The sequence below is a fragment of the Alosa pseudoharengus genome, unplaced genomic scaffold (assembly GCF_046254945.1).
Source record: "Alosa pseudoharengus isolate Yale_2024_CS ecotype anadromous, Long Island Sound unplaced genomic scaffold, YU_APseudo_1.1 YU_APseudo_1.1_scf_16, whole genome shotgun sequence".
Taxonomy (NCBI): Eukaryota; Metazoa; Chordata; class Actinopteri; order Clupeiformes; family Clupeidae; genus Alosa; species Alosa pseudoharengus.
The window spans coordinates 23,560,233-23,573,422 of NW_027468630.1; the positions used below are offsets into that span (position 1 = coordinate 23,560,233).

General features: G+C 41.3%; 2 protein-coding genes across 2 annotated transcripts; both read right to left on the bottom strand.

The window, feature by feature from the left end:
- Window positions 1–236: 236 nt before the first annotated feature.
- On the bottom strand, window positions 237–8,016 carry eif4ea (eukaryotic translation initiation factor 4ea). Its single transcript, XM_076287485.1, has 7 exons — window positions 7,856–8,016; window positions 6,373–6,479; window positions 6,071–6,166; window positions 4,653–4,716; window positions 3,262–3,375; window positions 2,611–2,750; window positions 237–1,528 (listed from the first exon to the last, which is right to left on the bottom strand). The coding sequence occupies exons 1-7, from the start codon at window positions 7,871–7,873 to the stop codon at window positions 1,414–1,416; spliced, it is 654 nt and encodes a 217-aa protein (XP_076143600.1). The 5' UTR covers window positions 7,874–8,016; the 3' UTR covers window positions 237–1,413.
- A 406-nt stretch (window positions 8,017–8,422) lies between these two features.
- On the bottom strand, window positions 8,423–12,707 carry LOC143125758 (alcohol dehydrogenase class-3). Its single transcript, XM_076287487.1, has 9 exons — window positions 12,597–12,707; window positions 11,839–11,940; window positions 11,319–11,460; window positions 10,641–10,728; window positions 10,205–10,424; window positions 9,685–9,945; window positions 9,268–9,403; window positions 8,705–8,843; window positions 8,423–8,551 (listed from the first exon to the last, which is right to left on the bottom strand). The coding sequence occupies exons 1-9, from the start codon at window positions 12,612–12,614 to the stop codon at window positions 8,527–8,529; spliced, it is 1,131 nt and encodes a 376-aa protein (XP_076143602.1). The 5' UTR covers window positions 12,615–12,707; the 3' UTR covers window positions 8,423–8,526.
- Window positions 12,708–13,190: the final 483 nt, after the last annotated feature.

The window sequence follows — 13,190 nt, forward strand, 5'->3', positions numbered from 1 at the left end:
CATGGGCAACAGCTTGGAGTTCGTGAGAATCTTACATATAACCAGATGCTGCCCCTAGTGCCCAAGAACATCCATTACAATCCATTACCAGAACTACATCATCAACTTCATATCTGCAGTCATAAAGGTCCCCACAAACACAGTAAACAACAGGTGGTCAAAGATGCAAACTAGTATAGAATGAGAGTTGGGCCGGAAGATGGAGTGTGTCAGGAAAAAATACACACACAAATAACTACCACTGTACAAATTTATTTACATTCAAAGTTTTGTACATGTCAACAGGAGCTGGGCCGAGGGGGTGTTCAGTCTCCACGCCCCCGGGTTCCAACCCAATAGGCTTCCACACACACACACACACACACACACACACACATAGCTGGGAATGTAAACAACAAACTAAACCCAACAGAGATACAACAAAAATAAAAACAAAACAAAACAAAACAAACAAACATATTACACAAAATGTACAGGTTTAGAGAGTCAAAATGACTCATGAACTGAAATGCTGAGAGCTTGAAATGACCCTGCAGGCAAGTAAAAAAAATGCAGGGACCACTGCATCTTAACTAATCTAAAATAAGAAAATAAAAACAAGGAGAAAGTCAGCCATAGTCCCAGCAGCCAAGAAAAAAAAAATAACTTAAAGGCTTAATTCAAAGTCAAACGCACACTCGTTAAGAGTAAAGGCCCCCAACAAAGCACAATACTGAAGCATGATTATGTTCATACTAGAGAGGAAAGAGCACCATACTCTGTTTACTTATGACATACATTGTCAACAACGCTGATGTTGTTGTGATACTGTACAGTTTGGCCTGCCGTTTGAATCATACGCTCTCATACTGTAAAAAAACAGATGTGGGGATGGAAAGTTTCCCTGTAGTGCATTCAGGACTATGCACGTTAGGTTCTAAGAGCATTTAGACAGCCGTTCATACATACAACAGTCGCCATAGCTACTACCCTTTCCTTATCCTGCTTCAGACTTTTGTTCTCATCTTAATTCTCTCAAATACATCTATTTATTTTGTCCAAATGTAATGCTGATAAGTGTGGTGTGACATTATTTCTCATTATTAATATTATTACTATTATTATTGTTGCTGCCTATTTCATCTAGTCTCACCTTTGTTAACCTTTGGTTTATGCTCAGGGCATACAAAGTCACTGTTTCTGTTTAAACACTATGGCAATGTAACTGAGACACACACACACACACACACACACACATTTTCTGTCTGTGTTCACACACGAGTATACGCACGAGTACACACACACGCACACACACACACACACACACACACACACACACGCACAGGCACGAATGATCTATTCAATTGAAAGTGAAAAATGCTTCAAGATCAGAACCCAAAAGGCCCTGGCATGGCATGGCAGGACAGATGCTCCTCAGACGACAAACTTGTTTTTGGTGGTGGAGCCGCTCTTGGTGGCTGTGTCTGCGTGGGACTGGTACCCAATGATGACTTTGGCAGGGACCCCCAGCCTCTCCTTATATACACTCCTGAGGGGGGAAACAGGGAGAGAAAGGTCACTGAGCATCACAGAGATACTAATCATCCAAACAAGCACTGCAAAAACCTGTGTATCCGGTGTATATATCTACATTTTAACATGCTTTATTCCACTGCTTGGTTGAATTTCCCATTGTCCTACGTAATTTAGAACGACCATTAACCGTATGTTATTTGCACACCTATGAAGTAGATCCATTTTGTTGGCCGTATCACACTTATATATTAATTCACCGAACTTGTTGTGAAGTTTAAATGCACTGTCACGTTGCATCCGAGCTGTAAAATGCAGACGTTCAGAAAATGGCAACATTGTAGCATATGACGGAGGTGGCTTTTAGCTAGATGGAGGACAGCAGGCTAAGTAAAATAGCGATGTTTCAAAACTAAAGTTCATCAGAATCTTGGGATACGCCCGTCTGACAAAGGGAGAGATAGAACTAATGACTGGCCTTTGGCCGTAGCAACCATCCATTTAGAACTACAACTGCAACTGCAAGTTGAGAAATTAGTTGATATGTGTCGGAAGAAACTAGTTCTACAAACAAGACAGTTTTAGCGATTAAAACGTTTAAATTGTAACAGGAAATTGAACACAACGCAAGTGGCAACAGTGGAATAAGCGGGATAATGGACTCCACGGTGGTCAGTACACAGAAATGAATGCACTACGAGGTTTAAACGACCCTCCGCTTCGCGTCGGGGCCGTTTTACAACCTCGACCGTGCATTAACTTCTGTGAACAGACCACCGTGTCGTCCATTATCCCTTACTTAGTAGACTTGGCCACTAGACTTAACTCACTGTATGGGACTACATGTTGTACTGAAAAGGAGTCACATTTTCTTATGTGTTTTATATCAGGCTTCGGGCTACACCATGATTGGGTATGTAGGCTACATGGTCAGATATTTTTTTTTTTTTTAAGACAGATTTTAGGAATGGTAAAGTTTTAGGGGAAACACAACAACCACCAGCAACATTATGCATTAAGATATCTTTTTTTTTTTACATCTGTGGTCAACAATGGTCTGATGAACCAGACCCTCTGTCCTCATGAGACTGAACTTACCCTATGTGTGTCACTGCTTCTTTATTCTCATAGTCTGTCGTCCAGATCGCAATCTTGTCTCCTTTTGTTCTGATATTAACCACTGCTCCACATACATCATCGCTGTGGTCATCAAAGGCCTCGCCGACCAGGCACAGGAGCTGATGAGGGACACACAGAGCAAACAAAGTCAGCCATGAACATCCCTGTCTGGTCTTAGACAGCTATCTTCCAGTTCAATGCTTATCATTTCAGTTTCACCAAGACCTCAGATACTGCCATGAGCCTTGTGCTGCACCAGCCTGTGTTCCACTCCAAGTGTGTGAGTGTGAGTGTGAGCGTGTGAGTGAGTGAATGGATAGAAAGAAGTGAGAGAAAAAGAGAGGGGGTTGAAGGTATGTAAATATAAAGAACCCATTCATGCCTCCTTATAGTCACATGTGAGTGAAAGGAGTGTGTGTGTGTGTGTGTGTGTGTGTGTGTGTGTGTTGTGTGCATATGTAGGTTAAACCAATACTGACTGCGTTCCAAAATGAGTATGTTGCATTCGTATTAGACTCATGTGTCATACATGAGGGTGAAGAGTAGGCGTCTGTGTGTGTGTGTGTGTGTGTGTGTGTGTGTGTGTGTGTGTGTGTGTGTGTGTCTGCATGAGTGCGCGTCACCGCTCACCGTCTCCAGCCAGAAGCGGTCCAGGTCTTGGCGTCGCTGCTGTTTGGACAGCGTGATGAGCCAGCGGCCACCACGCTTGTTTCGCTCGTCCTCCCACATGGGCTCAATGCCATCCTGCATGCAGGGTCAAAGGTCAGGTGACCTCAGGCTCAGGTCACAGCTTTGATTCTACATACGTCTTCTGAATGCCATTTTGACCACAAGAAGTGGAGGCACAGGTCTCTCAGTCTCCACTCCTTTAGACCTGATCTTGCCCAGAACTGCCCAGAGTCAGCGGCTAAGAGGACAGACTTGCTTAGAAGCACTTTCATTATAGTCTGCTGAACACCCTCCAGTCTTTTCCTGGAGCAGTGCTACCCTTCCCCGTGTGTCCACACAGAGCCCTCGCTGTGTCCATAAAGACTACTCCTTTACTCAGTGTGTGAGTAATAAAACTGTTTTCAGATGTGGAAAATATGGAAATATATACATGCACAACAAACAAAAACAGGCAGTGATGCCTAGCGCCCCCGCCCCCCCAACTCATATTAGGCAATAATCCTTTATCATCATAAACATTCTTTAAACACAAAAGCCATTTTTCAAAAGAGGCATACAATAAATAATTGGGAGACTATAAAGAAATAGGTTTTTGTTTTTTTCTTTTCCTGAGAGCAGAGGCTTGCTGCCTTTATGACGACCTCCTTTATGACAGAGTGTGCCAGCTGGATTCTCAAAAGCGGCTTGGCACTGTGACCGTGCAGTTGCTTAGAAACCTTTTTCAGTCCTAAAAACGGTCACATCACTAACCTCACATGTTGTTACTACGGCAACAATGCCATACAGCCAGGGTTCATATGGTGCAAGAAAAGCACGTTAGTTTATTATTAGCCTGTAGCAAAAATGTCTGCCTTTAATTGACAGCTGATTGGTTTAAACTGTGACATGTTCCACATGACATCAGCGTTGCCCTGCTTACTTAGATACACACAAACAGAAAATCCATGGGCAGGCAGAAACAAAAAACATTTTGGTTATTTTATCGCAATACAAGGTTAAGTGAGAAAACAAATTAGGTCTTAAGAGGGCGGGGGAAAACTACAGAAATAGAACATGATCACACATGTCTTCTGTGTGCCTGATGCTGAATGTGACAATATTAGAGAACACCTGCTGTGTGTAGCATTGAATCCTGTCGTTTTTACACAATTCCAACTTATTCAATGGTCATGGACTGATTTAATTTAGGCCAACACATGTCACCAAGATTACCATGAGATAACATACTCCCCCTTGCCTGTGTGACACAGGCTCAAACCCTGCTGGCCACTGGATTGTCCAATCCACTCTACTCTGGTCCGTTATGTTTCTGTTCTGCGGAAAACGTTCATTGCCCACGTAATCACTCTTACCTTAAAGAGGGAGTAGTCGCAGCCGGACATCAGGTTGCTTGACAGCTGAATGTGATTATAAAGGCTGAAAAGAGACACAAGGGCAGAGCTGTCAGTCCAATGCCACTGCCAGTGACTCAGAAAGCAAGTGTTAATCAGCTTATTGTAATGTCCCTCAGACACAGCCGAAATGAAAGACGCACAGTTGAACTACATGTGTTACCATGGATACAGTTGCACAGAAGAAGCCGCAAACACCTGAGGGAAAACATTTAAGGCACATTATAGTCTACAAGGCCATCAAGTGAAAATATGGCATAGTGGGAAGTTGTCTAATACAACCATAAGTAGAGCGGAGAGACATACTTCTGACACACGCTGCAGCACACATGGTGGAACAACCAACACGACTAGAATGGCAGCAATCAGACCTGGCAACATTGCAGACTGAACCAAGTACAAATCGTGTGGAACAGAGGTTCCCAAACTTAAAGCTGCTAAGGCCCAATTTCAAATCTTCTGCAGCCCACCTAACAACAATCACAGTGAGTGCAGCCAGAGCACTCTCAACACCCTAAGCTTATGAATGGACAGTAATGGGAACTGGATAACTCCGCAACCTCCTGTAGCCTCGCCTTTGGTGCCTTCATGATATATTACAAAAGGAGATATTAATAATGACAAGTCAGCTGGAACCTGCCACTCATTCTCTATCTCACTCGTGTGTGCTCAAGATGCCTAATTAAGTGCAGTAAGTAACAAGTTCCGAGTTAGATCTGCTGCATGGTGGAGATTGAGAGGACTGAAAAAGTATCATCCTTGCATGTAAAATGGTTAGTGCTTTTTGACATTGTAAATGTTCTCGAGGAAGAGTGAAAAGCAGTTTGCAGTTACTCCTATTTATTAGGGTCTACATTTTGCCCCTCTGTCCCTTGGTGCCCTACACATAGTGCATGATGCGCGTGGTGGTAGCGGCAGCACTGATTTGAAACTCTTTAAACGTTTCCAAAATCATTTTGATGGCAGATAACCTCATAGAATCCAAAATCATTTTGATGGCACATAAACCCCCCCCCCCCCCTCCCATATTATATCAGAGTTATGTTCATAATTTGTTGCAAAAGACGCATATAGTTTATTATTGCGCTTATCAACTGTAGGGGGAACCCGAGAGCAAATCTTCTTTAGTGCTGCTTTAATAAAGGAATTTAGGCTACCTCTCACGGCCCACCAACAATGTCTTGGCGGCCCACACATTGGTAAACACTGGTGTGGAAAATAGGACTAAGAGGTTAATTCACTGCGCTTGTGTAAGGGTCTGAACACATTTACATTTCAAAACAGGAGGTGATGGATATGGTATGACCCTGGGGAAACCTTAATGAAAAATATGTAAATAAGAGCTTGCAGTTTAGACACGTCACAAGCCCTAAACTTACGCCCAGAAATCTTCCACTGTGTCAAACTTTGAGATGAGACGCAGGTTGGCTTGCCACGTTTTGCTTTTGTCATTTTTGAAGAACCAAAGAGCCCATCTGTTGGGGAAATAAAACACTTATATCAAGTGACGTACTAAATTTACTCAAAAACACTCAAGGGTAAACAAAAAATTGTCTTGAGGATGAGAGAGAGAGAGAGAGAGAGAGAGAGAGAGAGAAGAGAAGAGAAGAGAGAGAGAGACTTATGTACTGAGTTTTGCTACATTCAAATGAGATATTAGGGTGAAGGAGAGGTACATTACTTGTTCTGTAGGGGATGCTTGATGTAATCTTCAGGACTCAGAACAACTTCTTGTCCAGTAGCTTCACTTTTCTCTTCCTCGGAATTTGAAGAATTGGAAATGGGTTCCTGTGAAAAGGATCATGCTGGTTAAAGTGCACTTCCCCCATGAGTAATTAATGTGCGTCTCTCTCATGCAGTGAGCATGTCTATTTTGCATAAGAGATATGGTACACATATCACGACTCATCTGATCTGACATAACACATGGGCAGTGTGATCTTCTGTGCTAGCATTCGATTTCATGAATCTGCCCCACTAACAGAGGCAGGCAATACTGTGCAACCTGTTCCCACAGCATAAAATCTCAGACGGAGTGATACAACTAGTGGGTAAGAGTAGCTAGTAACGTTGGCTGTTACCATTTGGTGGACAAACCCCGAGCAGTTTTTGCTAACGTTATGCCATGCCTGCTGCATCAAGACTCCAAGAGCAGTCTGAATTACCTTAATGATCGACTGTTTAATAAAACGATGCTAGTTTCACGGCGTTTTCGTGTGATGTCGGTGTCTTACAAAAGGATAAACTAGTGAATGTATCTAGGTTAGTTGAGTGTCCTTAAATTACAATATTAAACAATGTGTGCCCATGCCTATTCCATAATTTGCAGTGACGCTTCACCAAATGTGTCAATCAAAAATGTGGTCGTTTACATTAGTGTATGTCAAATTGAAAGGTAACTTACCCTAAAGACACTTACATGTTAGGTTAAACTAATCGGATAACATTTAATGTTAACGTTGTCTAATTGAGGAAAGAACGTCAATGTTACCATTAACTTAACGTTAACGTTAAATTACAGGAACAGAAATAGATTGGCAAAACTGCACGTTTCAAATTATGCCGGGTTGACCTGCTTTGAGCCAACCGTGAGTTAAACTTACTATCGATTACATAAGTTAGCTATTGTAACTCCAAAACAAAAATATTCAATCGAACTAGCAAACTTAGTTAACGCAATAGCTAGCTATCACTGACAACATGACACATTTGTTGACATACACAAGGAACAGACTAGCACGCACGCTAGCTAGCTAGTAGGCGTAACGTTACTTAACAAACTGTTATCCTGAATTCTAAAACATGAATTAAAATGTTGACATGAATAGCCACATACATACTTACCAGGCTAGGCTCAGATGAACAACTCTTCCACTGAAATTATTTTCTAGACCTGACCCGAAACTACTCTTGCTACACTAGCTAACATTACTGTCAGTTTTCCATAACGTTACTACGAATGATGACTGCCTATAGTCCAAACCAACGAAGAGCTGGATTACGTCTTCCAAGAAAGTATTCACATTCAAGCCATTCCTGTTTTCCACAACTATCTAGCGGGGATATATTGATGGTTGTGGTCATTCACCACATGTTATAACAGAAAACCACACGAGATTTCTAAATAATCTTCTAAAATTTTCCAAGGTAAGACATTTACTCACCGGTTCTGCAGTCGCCATCTTCTAGAAATCTGCCTGCAAGTAGTTCTAGCCTACTGTGGCGTGAAAATAAAAGCTGATTGGATGAGGGGTCTTGGATTTGGACTGTGCCTTTCAACGTGACTGACAAACCCAACTTTGGCAGTGAAAGTCGATTGTACTTTTTCTCTCCAATTTGCGAGACCAACCGCTAGTAGCGCAAGTGTGGCCCACGGGCCAGAGCCGTATCTGCCACGGACTCAAAAAAAGGGCTGACTAATTAGTCCAGTCATTTTAAGCCAAAATAGGGGTCAACGTTGAACAAATTGCAACAGAAGAAAATGTAACTGATTTTGTATCCTCAATTTTCCCTTACTCAGGACATATTGAGGATACAAAATCAGTTACGTTTTCTTCTGTTGCAATTTGTTCAACCTTTTTTCATAAAATTCTTCTTTCTTTTTTCTTTCTCAATAAAATATCTAATCTCTTTCTAAACCCAGTATTTACACTAAGAATTTAGCTGATTCAGCTAATTTGGACAATTAGTAGGCCTACACAGTAGCTTTTAGGTAGGTGCAGATTCCACAATGAGAAATCAAACATGTTTTTCTTTATTAGTCATTTTATACAATCAGCCAACATGCTACAAACAACAAGTATCCTAGGCTAAATAGTGTCAGCAGTCAGTGTCTTCAAAATTGCAGGACAGCACGTAGACTGATGAAGAACAAAAGACAGTGTCACGATCATGACAAAAATGTTAGGCTGTAACAATTACTGTGAGGACTCAACAGCAACATATATTATTTATATAATAAATTAATATTAAATTAATTCATATAAAAATATTAATAACAAGTACAATTTTACCTCTTTCCATGGTGCATGAGATCAAAAGCCTCATTGATTTCAGCAAAGGGCAGTGTGTGGGTGATAAACTCATCCACCTTCAACTTTTTGGTCATGTAGTCATTCACCAGCCTAGGGACACTCTCCACACTCTTCCAGCCTAAGTGGAAACCACAGTACACAGAAGCATAATGAAAGTTGTGATTTTAAGTTGTGTGTTTAAGTTGCATGCTTATATTAAAGGAAAGTGAAAAATTATATTGCAAGAATCTGAATTTTATGTGTATCCAACAGCAGCATCCCTAAAAGATTTCAGTATGGTCTGGAGAGTACTCATAGATCCTCACAGGCATCCCACAATACAAGTAGTGTCATAAGATGCTTCACATAAATATCACCAGTGCCTATGCCTGTGCCTGTAAGTGATGTCTAATGGATCATTAGGCATGCTCAGCCTATATGTAACCTGCTTTATTGTCAACATATTAGTGTTGTTTTAGGTTGATGTGTTTGCCACTTGCTCTCACTTTTTTGTTCACCCTGAAACCCTATAGCCTATTTAATGCACAAACGCAGGTGTTCACCTCCAAAGGCAGAGCCCTTCCAGGTGCGCCCTGTGACGAGCTGGAAAGGTCTGGTGGATATCTCCTGTCCTGCACCCGCCACCCCGAGGATCACACTGGTGCCCCAACCCTTATGACAGGCCTCCAGTGCAGCCCTCTGCCAACACCAAAACACATTACACATCTTGATTAAATTGCAAACAAACCATAATAACACAGGAATATCAGATAAGGAAAGGTAATACGGTGAGAGGCCCTTCTTTGCTTAAAGAAAAGATAAAACTCACAATTCATTTGACTTCTTATGGATCAAATCTGTCCTGCCGCCACTAATATCACTTTATGATAAACTCATCTGTGAGGTGAATAACTAAAAGCCATTTCTCTGTCGACTGAAAGGAGGAGCTTACCATAACTCCAATGTTCTGAAATACTGACCATAACTCCAACGTTCCCGATGCACTCAAAGGAGTAGTCCACTCCTCCGTCAGTCATCTCAACCAGCACTTCCTGGATGGGTTTACTGTGATCTTTGGGGTTCACACACTCAGTGGCTCCAAAGCTCTTGGCACTTTCAAATTTGGACGGATTGAGATCAATGGCGATGATTCTTGATGCTCCAGCTACTTTGCAGCCCATTATGGCAGCGAGCCCCACTGCTCCAAGACCGAACACGGCACACGTGGATCCGGGTTCTACCTTTAAGGAGAAGACGAGAGAATGGGGAGTTATCTTCTGGTACTCCTCACAGTTATTGGGCATTCTTCTATTAACAACAATGTCTGAGTTTCTTAAAAACACTGGAATGAACAGTAGTGTTAAAAAGGAGCTTTACAAAATACCAATAAGCAGTAAATCTGTATAACATGAATGATAAAGAATAGAAAACAGCTAGAGGAAGAAAGGCAATACACAAGCATGTATTGACCATTGTGTCCTTCTTCTGTATGTTTCTCACCCCAGCTGTGTTCAGCGCTGCTCCGTAGCCAGTGGAGATGCCACAGCCCAGCAGGCACACTTTATCCATCGGCGCTTTCTCATCCACCTTGGCCAGAGAGATATCCGCCACCACGGTGTACTCAGAGAAAGTGCTGGTCCCCATGAAGTGGAACAACTGCTTTCCCTTGCAGGTGAAGCGGGAGGTCTTATCAGGCATCAGCCCCTGGCCCTGGGTGATTCTGTGAAGGGGATGTGTGGTTGTGGTTGTAGGAAGACATACAGTGTCAGTATTCTCTAGGTCATCCTATAACAATGACAGGAATGTTGTTATTATTTTTTTTAGAAATAAATGTTTCAAACATTGTACTGCTTTGTAATGTTACATATCAGAGACAAAAAATAATAATTGCTTGAATACGAGGAATGCATCTTGAATTTTAGAAAGACAGACCAACCTGATCTTCTGACACAGATTCGTCTTGGGGTTTTTACAGAACTTGCACTCTCCACACTGTGGCACATACAGAGGTATGACCGTGTCGCCTAGGTAGAGAAAATGTATCTCTTTACCATTTCTGTTCTTGTTTTTGTTACAGAACCCCCCACACACAATAACAACCTCTATAATACATCAAACCATGAATATACACCTGCCAATGTCCTGCCAAGCTAGCTTTGGTGCCTTGACCTGTAAACTAGTACAGCTGCATTGCATTTTACGTTACACATACACATGGCCTTCCATGGTGTCAGTCTGGCTATTAGTGAGACTAAGCCCTTTGTGTGTGTGTGGTTGCACCACCTATACAAGTGAGATACATCTGGAATACATCAGAATTCTACAGTACCCTGAGGTGATTGCCAGTAGATAAGATTCAGCTATCCACAATGTATACTCTACTATGCTATTTATTATTTAACTATTCATTGTGTTACATATAATATCACTTAAGTGAAACATATATGTTATATACTGTATGTTATATTCAGTTCAAAGTCTTAAAAATCTTGTTTTTTATTATTTTAAATCAACTGTTTTCAATTCCCAGTTTATCATTTGTAAATAAAATGATATATCATGATAATATTTCCCCAATCAGTAATCATATATAGTTTAATTTGTTTGGGTAGACCTGGTTTGAACTTGGTGACACCCTCTCCGACGCTCTCCACCGTGCCGGCGCCCTCGTGGCCCAGGATGACGGGGAAGAGGCCCTCAGGGTCCGCTCCACTCAGGGTGTAGGCATCAGTGTGGCACACTGCAGTGGAATGGATCTGCAATGACAGCAGGCCACTACTGAATATAAAGAAATGCTTGTTGAGGAAAGGACTATGTCTGTAAACATATTAGTTGTCTTGACGCAGAATCTCAGTGAAAATAAAACTTTATACAATATTGGTCTTTATATGAAATATATAAACAATTGCCTTTCCATTTATCTGTATGCGTATTAAACATACAGGCATTCCACTATGTTATGGTTAGAAATCCATATTCATGATAAATCGTTTTGCATAATAGTGTCTGATACCTAATCGTAAAAGTAAACTATTGATCTGTGCTTGACTAACTGCATTGCACTGCAGTACTGTATATTATATAACATCAGAGATCAGTAATTTGGCAATCAGCCACATTCTGGCCATTCTCACCTTCACTCGGACTTCGTGGGCTCTGGGTGGGGCCACCTCCACCTCCTCAATGGACAGAGGCTTCCCAGCCTCCCAGGCCACTGCTGCCTTGCATTTGATCACCTTGAAACAAGCCATCATGCAATTAGGTGCAGTAAATTCAATCAATTCAAATCTCAGGTAGATGCAACTTCAGAGAGTTTTTGTTTATTGCATACCAGTCAGAGATAAGTGTAATTTGTAGCCCGTGGTTGGGCAAAAGAAGCCCCTATTATCAGTGATAATAAAACAAAACCAAGAAGCTAATACAACCATGTCAGTGTTCTACAGCAAAAAGTGAACTTTGCTCACACCAAGGTTCACCACCATAAACGAACATTTCCACTTCCCGAGCAAGCAGCAACCTGTACACTTAACACAACCACTCTCAACTGAACATAATGAGTCCCTAGTTTGTTTGATCAAATTGTCCTTATTCTTGCTGACTGTGACCACCACATGCCGTATTGTAAATAATGTTAAGGGGTAATAACATCAGGATACAACACAGTATACTCATTAGGATAATATGGGGATAGGACAATATGCAAAGGCTATGCAATGGGGATAGGATAATAATATGCAATATCTTGAGTCTGGAATCCTTCTATATAGTCTCATTATTTTTACTACCAATGCCACACAGCTACCAGTCATTAGATGTTCCATCTCATGCATTTGCCCATAAACATAATCCAAAGTTAAAATAAAGTGCAAAGAGTGAAGAAAAGGTTTCTTACTTTTCCTGCAGTTGCCATTATGTAGCTGTGTTCAGAGGGCGTCTTGTTAGAGTGCAAGCTTGTTGGAGGGAAAGCAGCTACGTCCTGTAGCGAGTGCGGAAGGAGCCAGTCAAGTTCACTGTGTTTAAGGTTAATAATTACTCATTGCCTGGTGTTTGTGGATGTGGGATATGTTGCCAAGTTTGGAGAAAATCCTGAAAAGTTCTTCCATTTTTATCCCCTTTTGTCATGTATTGTAAAAACAACTCTCAGGCATTTTGTGTAAACAGTGGTCACGCCGTCTAAAACATAACTGAATACTTTTCCAATACTATTTCCAAACAAGTTTTGAGCTGGAGTGATTCACAATTTATGATAAGGAAATGATTTGACACACACACAAAAAAAAAAACATACAGGAAATCTTAACTGTTAAAGGGGATTTTTGGCAAATGTGGCAACCACAGAAGTGGGTGGTACTATGAAGTGTTTCATTGCCTCTTATACAAACAAAGCCTTCCAGCTGCCATCATCACAACTGGAAAAACTCTGCTTGTTCATCTTAATGAACAAGTTATGAACTACATTGCTTCCCTTCTTAAAATGCATTTAATA

Excerpts from the sequence above, each read along its gene's own strand:
- LOC143125758 (XM_076287487.1), bottom strand. Across the intron at positions 8,844-9,267 it reads GAAGGGCTCTGCCTTTGGAG|GCTGGAAGAGTGTGGAGAGT; the intron begins GTGAACACCTGC and ends GTTTCCACTTAG. Across the intron at positions 8,552-8,704 it reads CTCATGCACCATGGAAAGAG|TCTACGTGCTGTCCTGCAAT; the intron begins GTAAAATTGTAC and ends GTTCTTCATCAG.
- eif4ea (XM_076287485.1), bottom strand. Across the intron at positions 2,751-3,261 it reads ACCGCTTCTGGCTGGAGACG|CTCCTGTGCCTGGTCGGCGA; the intron begins GTGAGCGGTGAC and ends GTCCCTCATCAG. Across the intron at positions 1,529-2,610 it reads GAAGCAGTGACACACATAGG|GAGTGTATATAAGGAGAGGC; the intron begins GTAAGTTCAGTC and ends TTCCCCCCTCAG.